Source organism: Microtus pennsylvanicus, chromosome 8 (assembly GCF_037038515.1).
Source record: "Microtus pennsylvanicus isolate mMicPen1 chromosome 8, mMicPen1.hap1, whole genome shotgun sequence".
Classification (NCBI taxonomy): domain Eukaryota; kingdom Metazoa; phylum Chordata; class Mammalia; order Rodentia; family Cricetidae; genus Microtus; species Microtus pennsylvanicus.
This window is the reverse complement of record NC_134586.1, coordinates 59,373,962-59,390,480: the sequence shown is the minus strand read 5'-3', so window position 1 is coordinate 59,390,480 and position 16,519 is coordinate 59,373,962. Positions and strand designations below refer to the sequence as shown.

The 16,519-nt window shown below is 40.5% G+C and overlaps 1 protein-coding gene across 4 annotated transcripts in view; it reads left to right on the top strand.

Moving 5' to 3' along the window:
- Aak1 (AP2 associated kinase 1) overlaps positions 1-16,519 on the top strand; it is a 145,205-nt gene that overhangs the window by 65,811 nt on the left and 62,875 nt on the right. For all 4 annotated transcript variants that reach the window (XM_075983586.1, XM_075983585.1, XM_075983584.1 and 1 more), the window contains exons 3-5: positions 3,640-3,758; positions 13,802-13,910; positions 15,263-15,405. In XM_075983586.1, the coding sequence (XP_075839701.1) occupies positions 3,640-3,758; positions 13,802-13,910; positions 15,263-15,405 (371 nt within the window). The remainder of the gene's footprint in view (positions 1-3,639; positions 3,759-13,801; positions 13,911-15,262; positions 15,406-16,519) is intronic.

Here is a 16,519-nt window from a genome sequence, read left to right as displayed (position 1 = left end):
TGAATTCTCACTATGTGTTAAGCCTTTTTCTAATGTGTGATGATCCAGGGGTCAACCACAGGGATGCAGTACTAACTCACAGGGAATTGCAAATAGTAATTTGTGTTCCCATGAAAAATTAAAATCCAAAGCTGGGTATGATATATCACATATATAATCCTCAAATGCAGGAGCTGAGGCAGGAGGATTCCTATGAGTTTGAAGCCTGCAGAGTGAGTTCTGGGTCAGCCTAGATGAGAATGAATGGTCTGCCTCAGCAAAACAACTAATTAAAGACAAGAAAGGTACAGTATTGAGAGGTATGACAGAAGTATATGATGTATGAGTGAGTCATAGTGAAATTCATTGAAAAAACAAGTTAGAAAGAACAGAGTGCCATATATTTTAGGGAGAGCAGAAGAAAATAGATTTCTTTTTGTAAATTAAAAAAAAACTACATTCTTAAGAGGCCAGTTGTGTCTGTATGAAAATTACCCTGACTACCTCATCTGCTTTTCTTCACAGAGCAGAGCCGCCCCCCCCTTGTGAAATGTAAATGACAATAAGCTGATCCCAGCACAGGCCACATGGATTTTCTTACCTCTGTGTAGACATTCTCAGTTCAGCTTTAGAGACCGAGACTTGTTCCCCTGATCCAAGAAATGGTGTGTGCTGGCGCACTGCTGTCCGCGTTCTTGCGTCTTCACCTATGAAGACATGCAGGGCCGTGCCGGAGAAGTAGCCAAGGTGTTCCTGCCTCCCTCTTCCTCTCACCTAATAGTTTACATCTCCATTTGGTCCACTGTGAACTGGTAGTAGATTACATCTTTAGGATGACGAACCTGACTAGGTTTCAATTTTGATCTCATGGCTAAAGCCTTCCCACTCACAGATAGGCCCTTTTATGGGCAAAGATGCTGAGTAATGTGGTTCTGACTATCCTGGGTGTATAGTAATCCGTTTTGCTTTGCTTTAAGCTTTAACATAATTGTAGGCCTCACAAATTTGTATTGACTTTCTGAGTTGTTTTCAGCCCTGGCTGGAGGTCGTCTTTTTGCACCACTGCTTCCATCTGGTGGCCATTATCTTAAATTGCAGCAGCATGACCTGCTTCAAAAAAAGGAGTGACTTGTCCTTCAGTGATGCTAGGTATCACACATTAAAATGCCTTTAAAATATGTCACATTGAAATTCTCAGGAAGGGGAACATTTGTCAACCATCAACTCTTCAGGAAAGAACTGTTTATGAATCAATGTGTATGTTTGCAAGTCATTTTTTTTTTTAACTTTGGATCAAGGGCTGTCATTTCTAGTCTTTGGCTGTTCGTGAAATGAAAGGTTACTTAACTTATTTCCAGTGAAGGAAATGCTCATTTTCTTATTTAATTCAGCAGAGCCATCAGCTTTTGCCTTGTTATATAAAGAGGTATTGTGTTTTTTGGCCACACTAGGTGAAGTGGAAGGAACTAGTTTTGGACAGTCAGGAGTATGACACCACTCCTGGTTCTGCCCACAGCAGGCTCTAGGACTCCTAAAACGTCTCTTGACTTCTTTACCTATAAAGCAGATTCCTTGGGCTTCATGCTTTTTATGGTGATCCTATGCCCAGGCTATAGCTAAAAGAAATTATAAAATATTCAAAATATCTGACAAAATAAATATCTTCTTAGTCTATGTATAAAACAGTCATTAATATAAATGGAAAGCTTGAAATTTGTGCAGCTACTTTATCCAATTCTAATAAATTGTAAGTTACATCATAGTTTCAATAAATTATTTTTTGGGGGGAAGATAAATGGTGCTACAGTATGTTTGTGTACTATTAGACAAGATCTGATACATATTTCTTGCATTTAATTTTCATTGCCGCTCTTAAAAATTATATATTCTAAAAATACGCATCTTGGAATTTTGGAATTGTAGGCTGGGTATGGTGATACACATTTAATAATCCTGTCACTTACCAGAGCAGAGACAGGAGAATCAGTTCAAGGCCACATGAGACCCTGTCTCAAAAAACAAAAGTAATTTAGGAAGAAATGGGGAAGGAGAGGAAGAGAGAGACAAGTTAAAATTTTCATGCTGGGTGTTCTTTTTAATAAAAGTAAGTATTCAGTTGGGCATGATGGTGCTTGCCTTTGATCCTAGAATTTGGGAAGCAGAACCAGGTGTATTTCTGTGTGAGTTCAAGGCTAGCCTGGTCTATAAATCAAGTTCCAGGACATCTAGGGCTACACAGAGAAACCCTATATTGAAAAACAAACACAAAAGTAAGTACTTTAAAAAAATCTACATTTAAAATTGACAATGAAATAGTTTAATGTATTGCAAGAAAATAAACTGTATTTTGAATAAAAATGATAGTGGTTGGTATTATAGATTCCACGGGAAGTTTTGGTGCTTATCTAATATTGAAGAATGTGGTGACAGTCAATAGAGAGACCTGAAATCTCTGATAAATTATCATCACAATGTAGGCTTGGAAATGTCTGAGTCCATTAACATTTTTACAGAATGATGCATCTATTTTCTGAAAATAAGGACTAGTACTTTATGTATAAGGCTTTAATGGCTGAAGGGAATAGATTCTTACCCAGGTTAGCTTGAATAGTTACTGTAAAGCTAGTAAGTGCTAAAAACACCAGCAGACAGGCACTGAAGTGCCACTGAGCCTCAGGGCAGTTAAAACATTACAGTGAATCCTGAGGCCTGATTCTCAGAGGCCTAAGATCTTTCTATTGGCTGCTTTTTGGTTTGGTTTCTGTCAGCTTTGCAAATGGCTGCTAGCTCAGTACTGTATGACAACCTCAACTCAAGTTCTCATACTGATCAGTTCCCTCTGTGTTTACTTCTATCCAGTTTGTACCAATTCTGTGCAAAGAATAGCTTAGTGATGCTTTTACTACACAGGGTTGATGAATAGGACAGTTGAACTAAGTTATGAAGGTATACAAGGCAGGCAGTTGGGCTTTGTGTTCCAACTGCCGCTTCTTCCAAGACTTTGACCTGTGACTTCTTTGCCACCCTTGTCTATCTGACCCTCAAGGCAGACAGTGCTTTGGGGATTAAGTGTAAATTAGGAGTTCTAAGATTATGTGGAACTCCTAGAACAAACTAATTTAGCACATTTGATAATCTCAGTCAAAGTTACATAAATGTCTGTTAATGAATTGTGAGCTGTCTTTGGATAAAGGAAAGTAGGGTGTTGATGAGTGAGTCCTGATGTCCCACTATAGAGCAGCTTATTCACACTGGGTTTTATATCTCAACAGCACATGTAGCGACAGGTGCAGGAATCTTCAGGGCCTCCTGTTACACCTGAGTGAGAGGTGGAGCAAGGAGGAAGAGAAGATTCCTGAAATACAGTGACAGCTATTTATGTTTGCAAGCACTAAAAACAATACATTTTCTAGCCTCTCTGATAAGAAAGAAAGTACTGGGCTTAGTTTTTAAAAACTCTTGTAGTTTCTTTGGAAGATAGCTGCTGTTCATCCTTGATTCTGGCTCTAAGTTCAAGAGTATAAGAATGCTATCAAGGCCAGGCCACTTTGAAGACTGGCTGATAGTGGTATCAGTGTCATGAGAGGTGACAGCAGCAGCCTGAGTTCCTGACTGACTTGCAGTTACTCAAAAGAGTTTCTCTGTGTGTTCTTCTCACAGGTGGATTTGCTCTTGTCTTTCTGGTGAGAACAAGCAATGGGGTGAAATGTGCCTTGAAACGTATGTTTGTCAACAATGAACATGACCTCCAGGTGTGCAAGAGGGAAATTCAGATTATGGTAAGACTTTTTGCATTATAACTGCTTCTTCTTTTTCTTTATTTAAACCATATATATATGCATATATATGATATATGTATAATGGTGTATATTTGGTATATATGCATGTGTGTATGTGTGTCTATATATGTAGATGTGTGTGTGTGTGTGTGTGTGTATACACACACATATCTTTTTGACGTTTTTGAGACAGGGTTTCTCTGTGTAACTCTGGCTGTCTTGGAACTCACTCTATAAGCCAGATTGGCTTCAAATTCACAGAGATCCATCTGCTTCTGCCTCCCTAGTGCTGGGATTATAGGTACCACTGCCCAAATTAAACCTTACGTATTTTTAAAATAGTGTTTTTATTAATTTCATACAATGTGTTTTGGTCATATTCATTTTCTCACCTCAACTCTTCCCAGATCCTCCCCCTCACTCTCTATTTACCCAACTTACTGTGTTCTCTCTTAAAAACACAGTAAGCCCAGTTTTGTATTGGCCAACTGCTCCTAGTGTGGAGCCTGCCCTGAAGTGTGGTTGATACACCAGGTGTCACACCACTGAAGCCAACTGACTTTTCCTCTTGCAGTAGTAATCAAATCTAATAGCTCTTCCACTAAGGGTGGCTTCATGCCTACCATCTCCATCATGCTGGGTTTTTGTGTGGCTTGAGGCTTTGCAGGTCTTGTGCATAATGTTATAACTGATGTGAGTGCATGTGTGCATCTGCCCTGTTGTGGAAAACACTGCTTCCTTGAAATCTGGCTCTTAATTCTTTCTGCTCCCCCTCCCTGTACCTTAAGAGGAGAGGTGTGATACAGGCATCCCATTGAGGGCTGAGCTCCAAAGTCTCTAATGCTTTGTACAAAAACCAATTGTGAGTCTCTGTGTTCATTGCCATCTGTTGCAAGAAGCTTTTCTGATGCGTGTTGAGCAATGCATTGATGTGTGAGTTTAGCAACAAATCATTAGGAGTAAGTTTTATTGCTATGTCTGTTTAATAAAATAATAGTACTGCATTTTACCCTCAGGTCATGTATCTACTGTGACTGTTTCAAGACAGGTATTCTATGTTACCTTAGGAAAGTTACTGGGCAGGCCTGCACCCTTTCTTGTGCTGGCAGCAAGCTCTTGTGCAATGTGGGACCAATAACGAGGGCCTATAGGGCTCTGTTTCTGCTTTGATCATCCTCAAGTGGAGGTTGAGGGGATAGAAGCTTATTGGGAGAACTGACTAGTTTAACTTGGTAAAGTAGTTTGGGACTTGGGAAAGCATTTATTTAATCTGGAAAGCCAAACTCCCTAGGAAGCTTTTCTCTCTTTCTGCTTCCTTCAGTTACCAGCCCCTTGCTCTGGTTGCCAACTCCTCTGAGCCCTTCTGCATCCTGGGAATATTCCCTGACACAACTTGACACTTCTGACAGTTTTTCCAGCTGAAGTGCTTCCTGTGCTTTGCCTACAGTGTCAATACTTCATAGTGCCTTGTGATTCCCTTTATAGAAGCCCACAAATAGGTAGAACTCACTGTGGCATTAGAAGTCAGAAAATAATTGTTTGCGTTGGGAAATGGGCCAGAAGATGTGTTATTCTGAGTTATGGAAGTCTGTTGTTTTGTGTATGGTCACACAGAAATATATAACTGTCAGAACTCAAACACATTAAGATCTGTTTTTATTTTGTAAATTATACCTTAATTTAAAAAACAAAGAAACTTACTAAAGAAAGATGGCTCAGGACTTCAGAGCATGTACTGTTCTTCTAGAGGACCCAAGTTCAATTCCCAGCACCCACAATCACAACTAACTCCGACCTCTCAGAGCACCTGCATGCACTTGCACACAGATACACATGATTAAAAATACTGCACATCTTTAAAGAACATACTAAATTGTATAGACTTTATTTTCTATCATTAGTAAAGAGTCTGTATCAGAAATATATACCGATGTGTTTATGATGATATGGTGAAAACAGTAACTGGATTTAAAACAAAGATTGACCGGGGTTTGATAATCAGAGCAAAGTTACAACTTTGAAAGCTTGTTAGTTGTTATCTTTGACATTACACATAATAAAAACCTTTAAATATGTCCATTGTTATTTTGGTATTTCCACAGTTTTGTTTATACTAATTATGTTGCTTTACCTGTTAACATTTTAGGCAGTTCAGCCAACACATTGAGAGTTATTTAAAATCAGAAACTCAATAGTTTCGTAACATAAAGAAAACAGTTCAATAAAAGAGTGAAATGCATGTCTGTGTGGTTGCAGAGGTAGATCCAGATGTTCACCTAGAGATGATGCCTTGGAAAAGAGTAAAATTAAGTTAGGCGTGGCGAGAGTCTAAACTGAAAGTATTAAGAATGACCTAATCTGTGAAGCCAACCAGCCAACCCCAAGACTCCAGACCACATGGATCTGTCTGCAGTGGGCCTAAGATACTCTGCTTGCCCTGTCTCCTACATTTCCTGGATATTTCTCATGTCTCCACCCCTCCTCCTCCTTCAGCTCCCCTTCCATCCCTCCCCCTTGCTTGCTCCATGCTTTCTAAGCTGTCCATATTTCATTTCCTCTTTCTTCTGCCCAGAAGGCCCTTCCCATTTTTACTTATGTTAGAAAAGCAATCCCATTCTTTCATTTTCTCCCACTCACTCAGAACATGAGGGCTAACTTGGTGCTAGTAGAGAAACCAAGAAGCACAGGCCTGAACATTGACAATAGATCCGATTAGGATTTAGTTGTATAGGATCAGTTTTGGACCAGGGATGCATTAACTATGACAGTTGTTTTTGTTTTTAATTGAATTTGTATTTTTTTTTCAAAGTTAAGTCAACCAGCTAACAAGAAAACGTCACACAGTTCCATACAATTCTCCTATTCCATTTCAGGGTCCTAGAGGTCATTATGGTACTTGCTTCTTTGAATGTACTTCCCAGTCGTGCTAGATCTTGATTTTTACTGCATTTCAGGCATTGTTCCCAAGGGAAATAAGGATTTAGCTCTTTTCATCCTGCAGTACAGCCCGCCTCCAAGTGTTAGCTTTGCTCTTATCCTGAATTCACTGGAATACTAACTAGTCAGTTTGGGCAGTGGGTTGGCTGTGGTTGTTGTGGGAGGGAGCTGCTGCTACTGAATCTGCTGCTGGGCAGCAAGCACTGCCACTTTCCCACACAGCCGTTCTCAGCAGGACTTGTGTCTGTTCCTCCCTTGTTCTCAGTGTTCTGTGTGGATTTCAGCAGTGTCACCCTGGACTTCCCTTCATTATGCAAGCTGTGTTTTAACTGTGCAGATGTAGCTGTTTGTCTGCTGTAACTCTCTCAAGAGTTGTCCTGGCTCCCTGACTGGGTGGACCCCAAGCTAGTGATGGGTTCCTACCTGTTCTTCTCTGGAGCCTGCTTGTTCTTAGAGAATTCCCTAGGCTCCTTCTCTTTGGCCTCACTTCTCTCAGCCTCCCACCCCTCCTTCTGTTTCACCCCTCCTTCTGCGGAGGTGGTCGGTCACCCAACAGCTTCCTCTTATGAATCCATAAGAAGCTTTTAGGGTCAAATCGAAGAAGTTTTTGTTTAGCCTTCAATTCCGAAGACTTTCACCTATTTTGTTCTCTAAAATTTTATAGTTTTTCATGTTACATTTAAAGTCCATGAACCATTATATAAGCTGTGAGACTTTTGTTGACATTCTGCTTTTTGCTTATGGATAACAAATTGTTTTAGCATGCCTTCTGAAAAGGCATTCTCTGCTCTGCTGGTTGTGAAATGTCACTGGAACTGGAGTTGTAGCTAGCTTAGTCGTAGCATGCTTGTCTGTATACAAGGTCCTGAGTTTGTTATCCACTCCACCTGTACTTCTGACGATCCCCACCCATAGAAACTTAAATTGTAGGGCCCATTACTAGAACTTTCTCTGTCTGTCTTCTTATTAACTGTATGCTTATCTCTCCACCAGTATCCTAATAATCTTGTTTCTGTATGTAGATAGTAAATTTTTTTCTTTCTTTCTTTTTTTTTTTTGAGACAGAGTCTTATAGCCTTGGGTTATTTTAAGCTTTGTAACCAAAGCTAGCATTGAACTTCTGATCCTTCTACCTCTATCCACCCAGTCCTGGTATTATAGGTGTATGCTACCACACCTGTAGTAATAGGAGCAGCGGGGCTGCGTCCCCAACACCCCAGCCGCCTGCTCGGCTAGCTTATGCCCCGAAATAATTACACGGACACTGTATTCTTTTAATCATTGCTAGGCCCATTTCTATCTAGGCTAATTCTCACATATTAATTTAGCCCATTTCTAATCATCTGTGTAGCGCCCCTAGGTGCGCTTACCAGGAAGATTCCAGCCTCTGTCCATCCTGGGTCGGAGCTTCATAGTGTGCGTCTGCCTGGGAGCTGGGAGCATGGCGTCTCCCTGAGGCGCCTGCTCCAGAGAGGAGAGCTGTCGAGTCTGACTTCACTTCCTCTTCCTCTCAGTGTTTTGTTCTGTTTACTCCTCCCACCTATCTTCTAACCAATGAAATGGGCCAAGGCAGTTCCTTTATTAGCCAATGACCTTCCTCCATCACACACCCAAGTATCAAACAAGATTCCCTCATATTTTCCTCAGAATGTTTTAAAATACTCAAATCCACATAGTGTATTAGTTTCTTTTCTCGTCAATGCCTAATAAAAGCAACCTAAGGAAGGATTTGACTCATGGTTTGAGAACGGTTACAGTCATCATAGAAGGGAAAGCATGGTGGCAGTTAGCCATGTTGTGTTTGCAGGCAGGAAGCAAAGAATGACAGGTAGTAGGGCCAGTTCATAAATACTCAAGGCCCATCCCTAGGGACCTGCTTTCTCTAGCAGGGTACCACAACCTTACAGAACCAGCACCACCAGCTGGGAACTGACATGTAAGCTTGTTGGGGACAGTTCACATTCAAACCACAACACATCACCTTTCATTTGCATTTTGGAATAATCTGGAATTTTTTTTATAGGAAATACATTAAACCTGCATTTCTGTTTTGGGAGAACTGACATCTTTTCTGTTTGTGATCTTCCAATTAGTGAACATAGTCTGCATTCCCATTCACTTGCATCTATGCTGTCTTTAATTACCACTTATGTACTTCTCGTACATAAGCTTGTAAATGCTCTTCGACTTATGGCAAAGATTTTAAATTTATTTTTAGTGATTTTAAATAATTTTGTATATTTTCTTCTCTAGTTCTAGGCCTTAGCCTGCATGTTACACCTCCAAATTACAGCCTCTGATATTATATTTTAGATTTTGTTTTTAAATCCACAGGTTTACTGCTAGTATTTAGAAATACAGTTAATTTTTATAATATATTCTATCAGTTCACCAAAATTGCAATGAGAGATGGCTTTTTTTTCTTGTCTGTACTTTTCTTCCTCTTTGTAGTGTTATTGCAATGGCTGCAACTTGTAATATTACATTGAATGACACATTTACCCTTGGTTTGTTCCCAGTCTTAATATGAAGGCATTCAGTCCTTTGTTGCTAAATATAAAGTTGACTTTAGTATTTTATACATTTTTAAAAGCCAACATGACTTGTCATATGTGGTCGAACCTCCGTCAAGATGTTAACTTTTATGTAGGGGAACTCTAGGGGAAAGAATTCCTTCTGATCAGCAAAAGCAGCTAGAAGGTGCATCTATTTTGTCCGACTACAATGCCCTTCATCTTTGAGACTTCATGGTGTTATGGATGATGTTATTTTACACCACTCCCAAGAAGAAAAAGCAAGTTAAGTTGGCTGTCCTAAAATACCTTACTGTAGATGAAAGTGACATTAGTCCCTTTGTAAGAGTTCTCTTGATAAATGTGGCTGAAAATGACATCAGTCCCTTTGTAAGAGTCCTCTTGATAAATGTGGTACTGGAGCTTTTCTTACCAATAATTTGATGTTATTTTACATTTAACAAGTAACTTATTTAAAGTAACAGAAGACATGTTTGTCAGTTTTGTTTCCATCAGAAGGTATAACAGCTGCCTTGGATGACTGAACAATTTTTACAGCTGAAACAATGGATTGGCTAACACTAGGGGTAAGAGTGAGGACATATATGTGGACTTTTAGTTCATCTTAACCAGCTTTGCCAGCATGGTTCAGTGAAGGCAAAGATTAGAAGTAGAGTGAGTAGAAAAAGACTTAGGCATTTCAGAGGTCAGTTAGCGCACTATGAATGCGTGTGTACAGTGGTATGGCTGACGAAAGAAAGAATGCAGTTTTCAGCTCAGTTGATGGCACTGCAGAGGATGGCAGTGCTTGTTTCCTCATGAGTCAGACCAGACCTGCTGTACTTCATCTCCTGGGGCCATCCCTGCTCAAAACAACAAACACCACCACAACAAAGCAACACAGCTATAAATGTAGAGGCAGCTAAAGCGGTCTCAAAAGTTATGTCAAAGAATGAGAATGTACCAATACTAGCTTTTGAAGAGACCATTCTTACTTGGTTGAGTTGTCTTGGCTCCATGTAAGAAGTAGTTGATGTAAATGTACAGTTACTGCCGAAGGGGTCTTGTGCCAGAAAGTGCATCAATGACCTGCTCCTTCAAAGGTTAAAGCTCATTAGGGTGGAAGCCATCTTGTTGATTGATGAACTTGCTCTTTATTTCCTTGTGGACTGGCAGCAGTCTACTGAGCAGCCAGTGTCTGTGGGCTGACTGCACTTGGAGCACTACTATAGGACCTTGCTAAGGTACGTGCCACTGAGCAGAGCAGTATGGCACACTGCTCTGCTTTACAGTGTGATTCCTCGGTGATCTGTTGTCCTATTAAAGTCTGAGGTGCAGTGCTACGGAGTAGGACTGTAGCTGACATTTTTAAGGGTCTATTCATTAAGTGCAAGGCTGAGCAAAAATGTGTCCTAGTTTGGTTTTCTTTATTCTGCTAGAACACTGACCAAAAGCAGCTTGAGGGATAAAGGATTTATTTCATTTTACACTTTCAGATCACAGTACATAGAGAGGAAATCAGAGCAGGAACCTGGAGGTAGGAATTGAAGCAGAGACCATGGAGGACTGCTGCTTAATGGTTTGCCCCACGCTAACATTCAGCTAGCGTTCTTATGCAGCTTAGGCCTGTCTGTCTAGGAGGGTGCTGCCTACTGTGGCCTGTGCCCACAGTTCAACCTGCTGGAAGCAGTTCTTCAGTTGAGGTTTCTCTAGTTTCAGTTGGGTAACTCTAGTTTGTGTCAAGGTGACAGGAAAAAGTAAACAGTGTGGAAGGGCAGAATAAATGTTGGTGTAGGGCAGAGAAAGTATTTTGGACTTCTTCGGTAGCAGAAGCTCAACAAGATCTCCACTAGAACCAAGGGCCAGCCCACAGTTTCTTTTACTGCTATCTAGAGATGTGCTTGTTTGCCCAGAGTTAGAAAAGAGATGTAGGGTTATGAAGAGGTGAAAGGAAGAATAAAACGACACCACACCAAGCACCCCTTCCCAAACAAAGTAAAAACCTTACCCCAGCTATTAGAATGGCCTTCCTTCATCTTTAAGAAGCTCCAGTATATTGAGAGAGAGGGTCTTGTGGCCCCTCAGGCATGTGTGCTCACATGTACACATCACATGTAGACATATACACATACACATAATTTTAGAAAAGAAGTCTCTCTGCAGTTCTTCCTACTTTTTGGATTACGTAAATAGAAATGAGTTCTGGAAAGGTCCATGATAAGATTGAAAAGTAGAGAGAAGGTTACGGTCTGAATGCCTTCTGTGTTACAAAGCTTGAGCTCTGGAGAGTGTTTTTGGCCTCTGTGATCTCTCTGGTCTGTGACCAGAGGCAGGTACACTGAGGCTTTTGCCTCACCAAGTTTTTTCTTGTCCTATTTTGAAGATATCTTTGTTTTATACCAAAAGCAAAGCTATAGTTCTGAACCCACTTGAATTCCCCTATTCTTCATTCTTGTGTAGTAGCCACCTTTGCCCTGCCCCGCTTTGCAGGAAAATAAATCACTCTGTGATCCGCCTCCTAACAGTAATCCTAACCCCATCCTTCTGACCTGTAGGGTGGTCCTCCAGCACTCTGTGTCTTATGTGTCTTACAGCTTTCATTCTCCAATGTGCTTTTCACAATTCTTGGTAATTCTTCCTCTGAGGCAGCCCCTTCTTTAAACACAGATGTTCTGAGAGAGTAATTCACACACAATGCTCAACTCAATCTATTCTCATCCCATCCCATCTCTTTCCCCAAATTCTCACATTGGTCTCCAGAAATTTTCTTTGGACACGTTCTTACCATTGTCTGTTTTTCGTGGGGTCTGCTGTTCTGTCTGTCGGCAGTGCTTTCTAATCCACTACTCAGAAAGTGGAGTGAGCGTTACTATTGATGCTGAGGATTTAAGTTTTTACCGAATGCCTTGAGGGTTCTTCCTGTGCTAACTTTGTCATTTTGAGTTTGGTGAAAGGTTTCTGGACCCCGATACTAAGTCTCTCTGCCAATGCAATAAATCAGATTAAACCAAATTAAAAGTCCAGGTTTAATGAGAAAAGCAACTCCGGGTAGTCTTGGGAGGTGGAACAGGGGAAGAGACCACAAGGGGAAACCACTACAGGAAGTCTGTGGGCCAAACCTTAAATACTCTCTGGGGGTGGAACTGCTGTAAGCTATGTTTTGGCAGGGTCTGGAGAGGGCATCTTCAGGGGAGATCCCTAACAACTGGAGTCCACATGGACTCCATGGACTTTGCCATGGACTCTGAGAAGCCCAACCAGATCTGCAGGAGCAATTCCACTGTTGCACTGGACCACTCCAGAACCTAAGCTTGAGTCAAACACACAGACTCATAGAACCATGTGTTTTCTGTACCTTTTGCTAAGCCTTTAAAACAAAAGTGAAATAATATATTACAATTTATTTACAAATCCTAATTTTGCTTTGCACTTGTATAAAATCACAGTTTACTCATGTTTTCTTTCCCCCACCTTAGTTTTTTCTTTTTCTCTTCAAGACAGGGCTCTGTGTAGCCCTGGCTGATCTGGAACAAGCTCTGTAGATCAGACTGGCCTTGAACTCACAGATTCGCCCGCCTCTGCCTACAGAGTGCTGGGATTAAAGTGTGAGTCACCACTGCTGGCCCAACTTAGTTTTAAATGACCTTGGGTTTCAGCATCATCCTCATAAATATCTGCAGCATGGACCAAGTGCTTTAGCATCATCTCCATAGATATGTGCTCTGTAGCCCAAGGTATGAGGTGATTTCAAGTGCCTGGTGGTGCTCAGTATGTACCTGTTGGAGGCATGAAAACCCATAAGCAACAGCACTGAGAGCTGATAAGCAGTTCAGCTGATGCTGCATCTTCTCTCCCAGCTGGCCATCTGGAAAGCTTAATTATGAGCATATTGCTGGGTCTGGTCTAGATGCTATTGTAGTTTTTTTCAAATCATGCAAGGCAGTTTTTCTTTTCATATATTTCCTGTTAAAAGTCAAGTTGGAGCGTGTTCAGAAATGTGCTTTCCTTTTTGAATTTGTGCAGGCTACCCAGCTGAAGCCCTCGTTATTCCTTTGTTCAGGGAAGAAACTGCTTTGGAAAGAACTCTGTTAAATGCCGCAGGTAGTAAATCTTTCTCCATCCTCAGTCCTCCTACACACACACAAAAAGAGAAGAAAATAAAAAAAAAATTTAAGCCGAATTTACTTTTGTTCCTATAAACAGGAGAAATACAGATTTCTTTTTTCCACTATATTAAAATTTTATGCGTTTGAGTAGTTGTTGTGGTTTTCGTCCTTTGCAGTATTTCTGGATGGTATTGGAGTCCTTGCTTCTGGTTTAGGTGGAGCACTACTTTATTGTACAAGTGGATATTTTATGTGCCTCAGCTTTGGAGAGTGTTATTGTTCAGCAGGACAGTGGAATTGCTATTGGAGATCTGCCTGGGCTTCTCAAAGACCACTGGAAACTTGTTCTTGACTGTCAATCTCCCCTTTCCACATTGTTAGTGTTGTCTTTATATATTTAAATTGTCTGTGCTAATGGAATCAGCTGGCTAATTCTGCCCCTGCTGTGTCTATAACTGACAATGTACTTCTCCATTCTTGTTCACAGAGGGACCTCTCAGGGCACAAGAACATTGTGGGCTACATTGATTCTAGTATCAACAATGTAAGCAGTGGCGACGTATGGGAAGTTCTCATTCTCATGGACTTCTGCAGAGGTGTGTGTTGACCCTACTGAAGCTCTTGTTTCTGACACTTTCATGACCAAGGACATGGGGTCATTTCACTTGCTGTCCATTGCACCCTGAAGATAATGCTCTGGTTTCACAGATGGGAAAGCTATGGGGTCCATTGATGCACTTGATTATTTTCATGACTACAAGGGTTATGGTACAAAGAATGAAAGCAATAGGTAATTCCAGACCCTGTCTCCATTAGGTGTAGTAAGGTTTGGTTGTGTATATAAATGAGACCACATGAAAATGAGAAAGAATGGGTTCTTTATGATGGTTTAACAAACAGTGAAGGCATATAATAGAAGGCGTATGGAGCTTGTAGAAATTGCAGCTTCTTTACCCCTTCTCCACTCACAGCACTGCGCTCCTGTGATCGACTGAAAGAATCCCATTTGTCTGTGAATAGGTGACTCTCTTATTGCTCTGGGGCTGTAATACCTGGTAAAACTACATTCAGATGCTGCTACTTCCAACTTCAAATAGATGGAAGCTTGGAATTTCATGCATTTGTCTTGAGAAATCCAGACTTTAGCATGAATGTGTTGAGTTGATGGTATCCTATGCACCCGTTGTTTGGAAATTTGGCTCTTTTGGCCTGAGTAGCTGATATTATAGGTTTGGATCATTGCCTTACTGTTTGATACCCTGTTTTGTAATTGTCTTTAGTGCTACTAATATTTTCTGACTTTAAAGCTATTTCCCATAAATTTATTCTGATCCTATAAATGTGACATTAACCATTAATTTTGGCATTTGTTGATCTGATTTTGTAAAATATAACCAAATTTGAAATTGACAATTTATTCCCCCTTTTTTTTTGCCTAGGACCTTTTATAGATGTCAGGCAGTAGGACTCAGGTCTGGATAATTTAGTTTAATATTGGTAACCAGTGTTTTGTTCCCAGAGAAACAAAATTCCCCAAGAGTTAAAGACTTCAAAGTGGAAACAGACCCATCTTTTTCCTGCTCCCTGGGTCTGTTGTGCTGTCTTATTTTTTCCTGAAAGACATGACAAGAGGCTGTGGCCTCGTCTCCTACACCGTGGAGATATGACTACCAGGCAGCAATAACTGACTATGTCAGTTAGGCTTCTAATCTTGAGGATACAATGAGGGTTGCTCACAACTGTGTGCTTAGTAAAATAATCTGGTTTTGAGGCATCAGAGGAGACATTGGGTTGTAAGAAAACAAATCTCAAGCAGAGACTTGAGACCCCTTGGGTTTAGTGCTGGCTTGGCCCATAGTCCACTTCTGTCTGGACATCTGCCAGTGTCTTGGTCCAAGTGATGAGTCTGCCTGTTAATACCCTTTCCCTTGCTCTGTACCTGTCTTAGGAGGACAGGTGGTAAACCTGATGAACCAGCGTCTACAAACAGGCTTTACAGAGAATGAAGTCCTGCAGATATTCTGTGACACCTGTGAGGCTGTTGCCCGCCTACATCAGTGCAAAACTCCTATTATCCACCGGGACCTGAAGGTAACAGACTGACTTCTTGAGGAGTGGGTTTTTACTGAATATGTTTTTGTTTCTGTCTGTCCCAGGGATGGAGCATGTATTGAGGGGGAGGAAAGGCATATTGAGGGGTATGTAAGACATAATTTCTAATTCTGGCCTCACATTGAAGTTAGGGAGAGAAAATACAAAGAAAAAGGACAATACAGGTACCAACTTTGCTAACTAACCTCCAGAATTTTTAAAATTTCAAATGCCCGAACTCGGGCTGGAGAGATGGCTCAGTGGTTAAGAGCATTGCCTGCTCTTCCAAAGGTCCTGAGTTCAATTCCCGGCAACCACATGGTGGCTCACAACCATCTGTAAAGAGGTCTGGCGCCCTCTTCTGGGCTGTAGACATACACACAGACAGAATATTGTATAATAAATAAATAAATAAGTAAGTAAGTAAGTAAGTAAGTAAATAAGTAAATAAAATAAATATTTAAAAAAAAATATATCAAATGCCCGAAATCATGTTTTTGGTTTTATTTAGGCATAATGTGTTAATTTAAGTAGCTTATAAATAATAAGGCTTATTTTTATTGCATGCAAACACACACACAGAGATACACAGAGTTATTGTTATTATTACTAAGGTTTAAACTCAGGGCCATACACATGCTAGACAAGTGCTGTATCACTGAATTATGTTCCCAGCCCTCTTTCATAGTTTGAAAAATCCATTAATTATTTTTAATAATCGGTCCTGATTACTATCACATTGCCCTGTGTCTTTTATAGTGAAGTCACATGATAGCTTTTTCACAATGGATTTGGCTTCTGATTAGGTTTTAGCTTAGCATTTTTTGAGCATTAATTGTGTGCTAAATATTCTACTGAACTTGATGCATGCTGTTTTCTTAGACCTTCTCCATTACATTTTACAGGTAAGGAAACTAAGTAGCAGAGAGACTGTGTGTCTTGCTCAAATTCTTATAAATAGGAAACAGTAGTGTCAGACTTTAAATCCAGCTCTTTGTGTGAGATTTCATATTACCCTCTGCCTCTATATCACCATGTGGTGATGGCAGCAGAACTGTAAGAACATAGGAAAATTGCTTGATATTACCAAATGCAAGGATACTTTTTAATATTT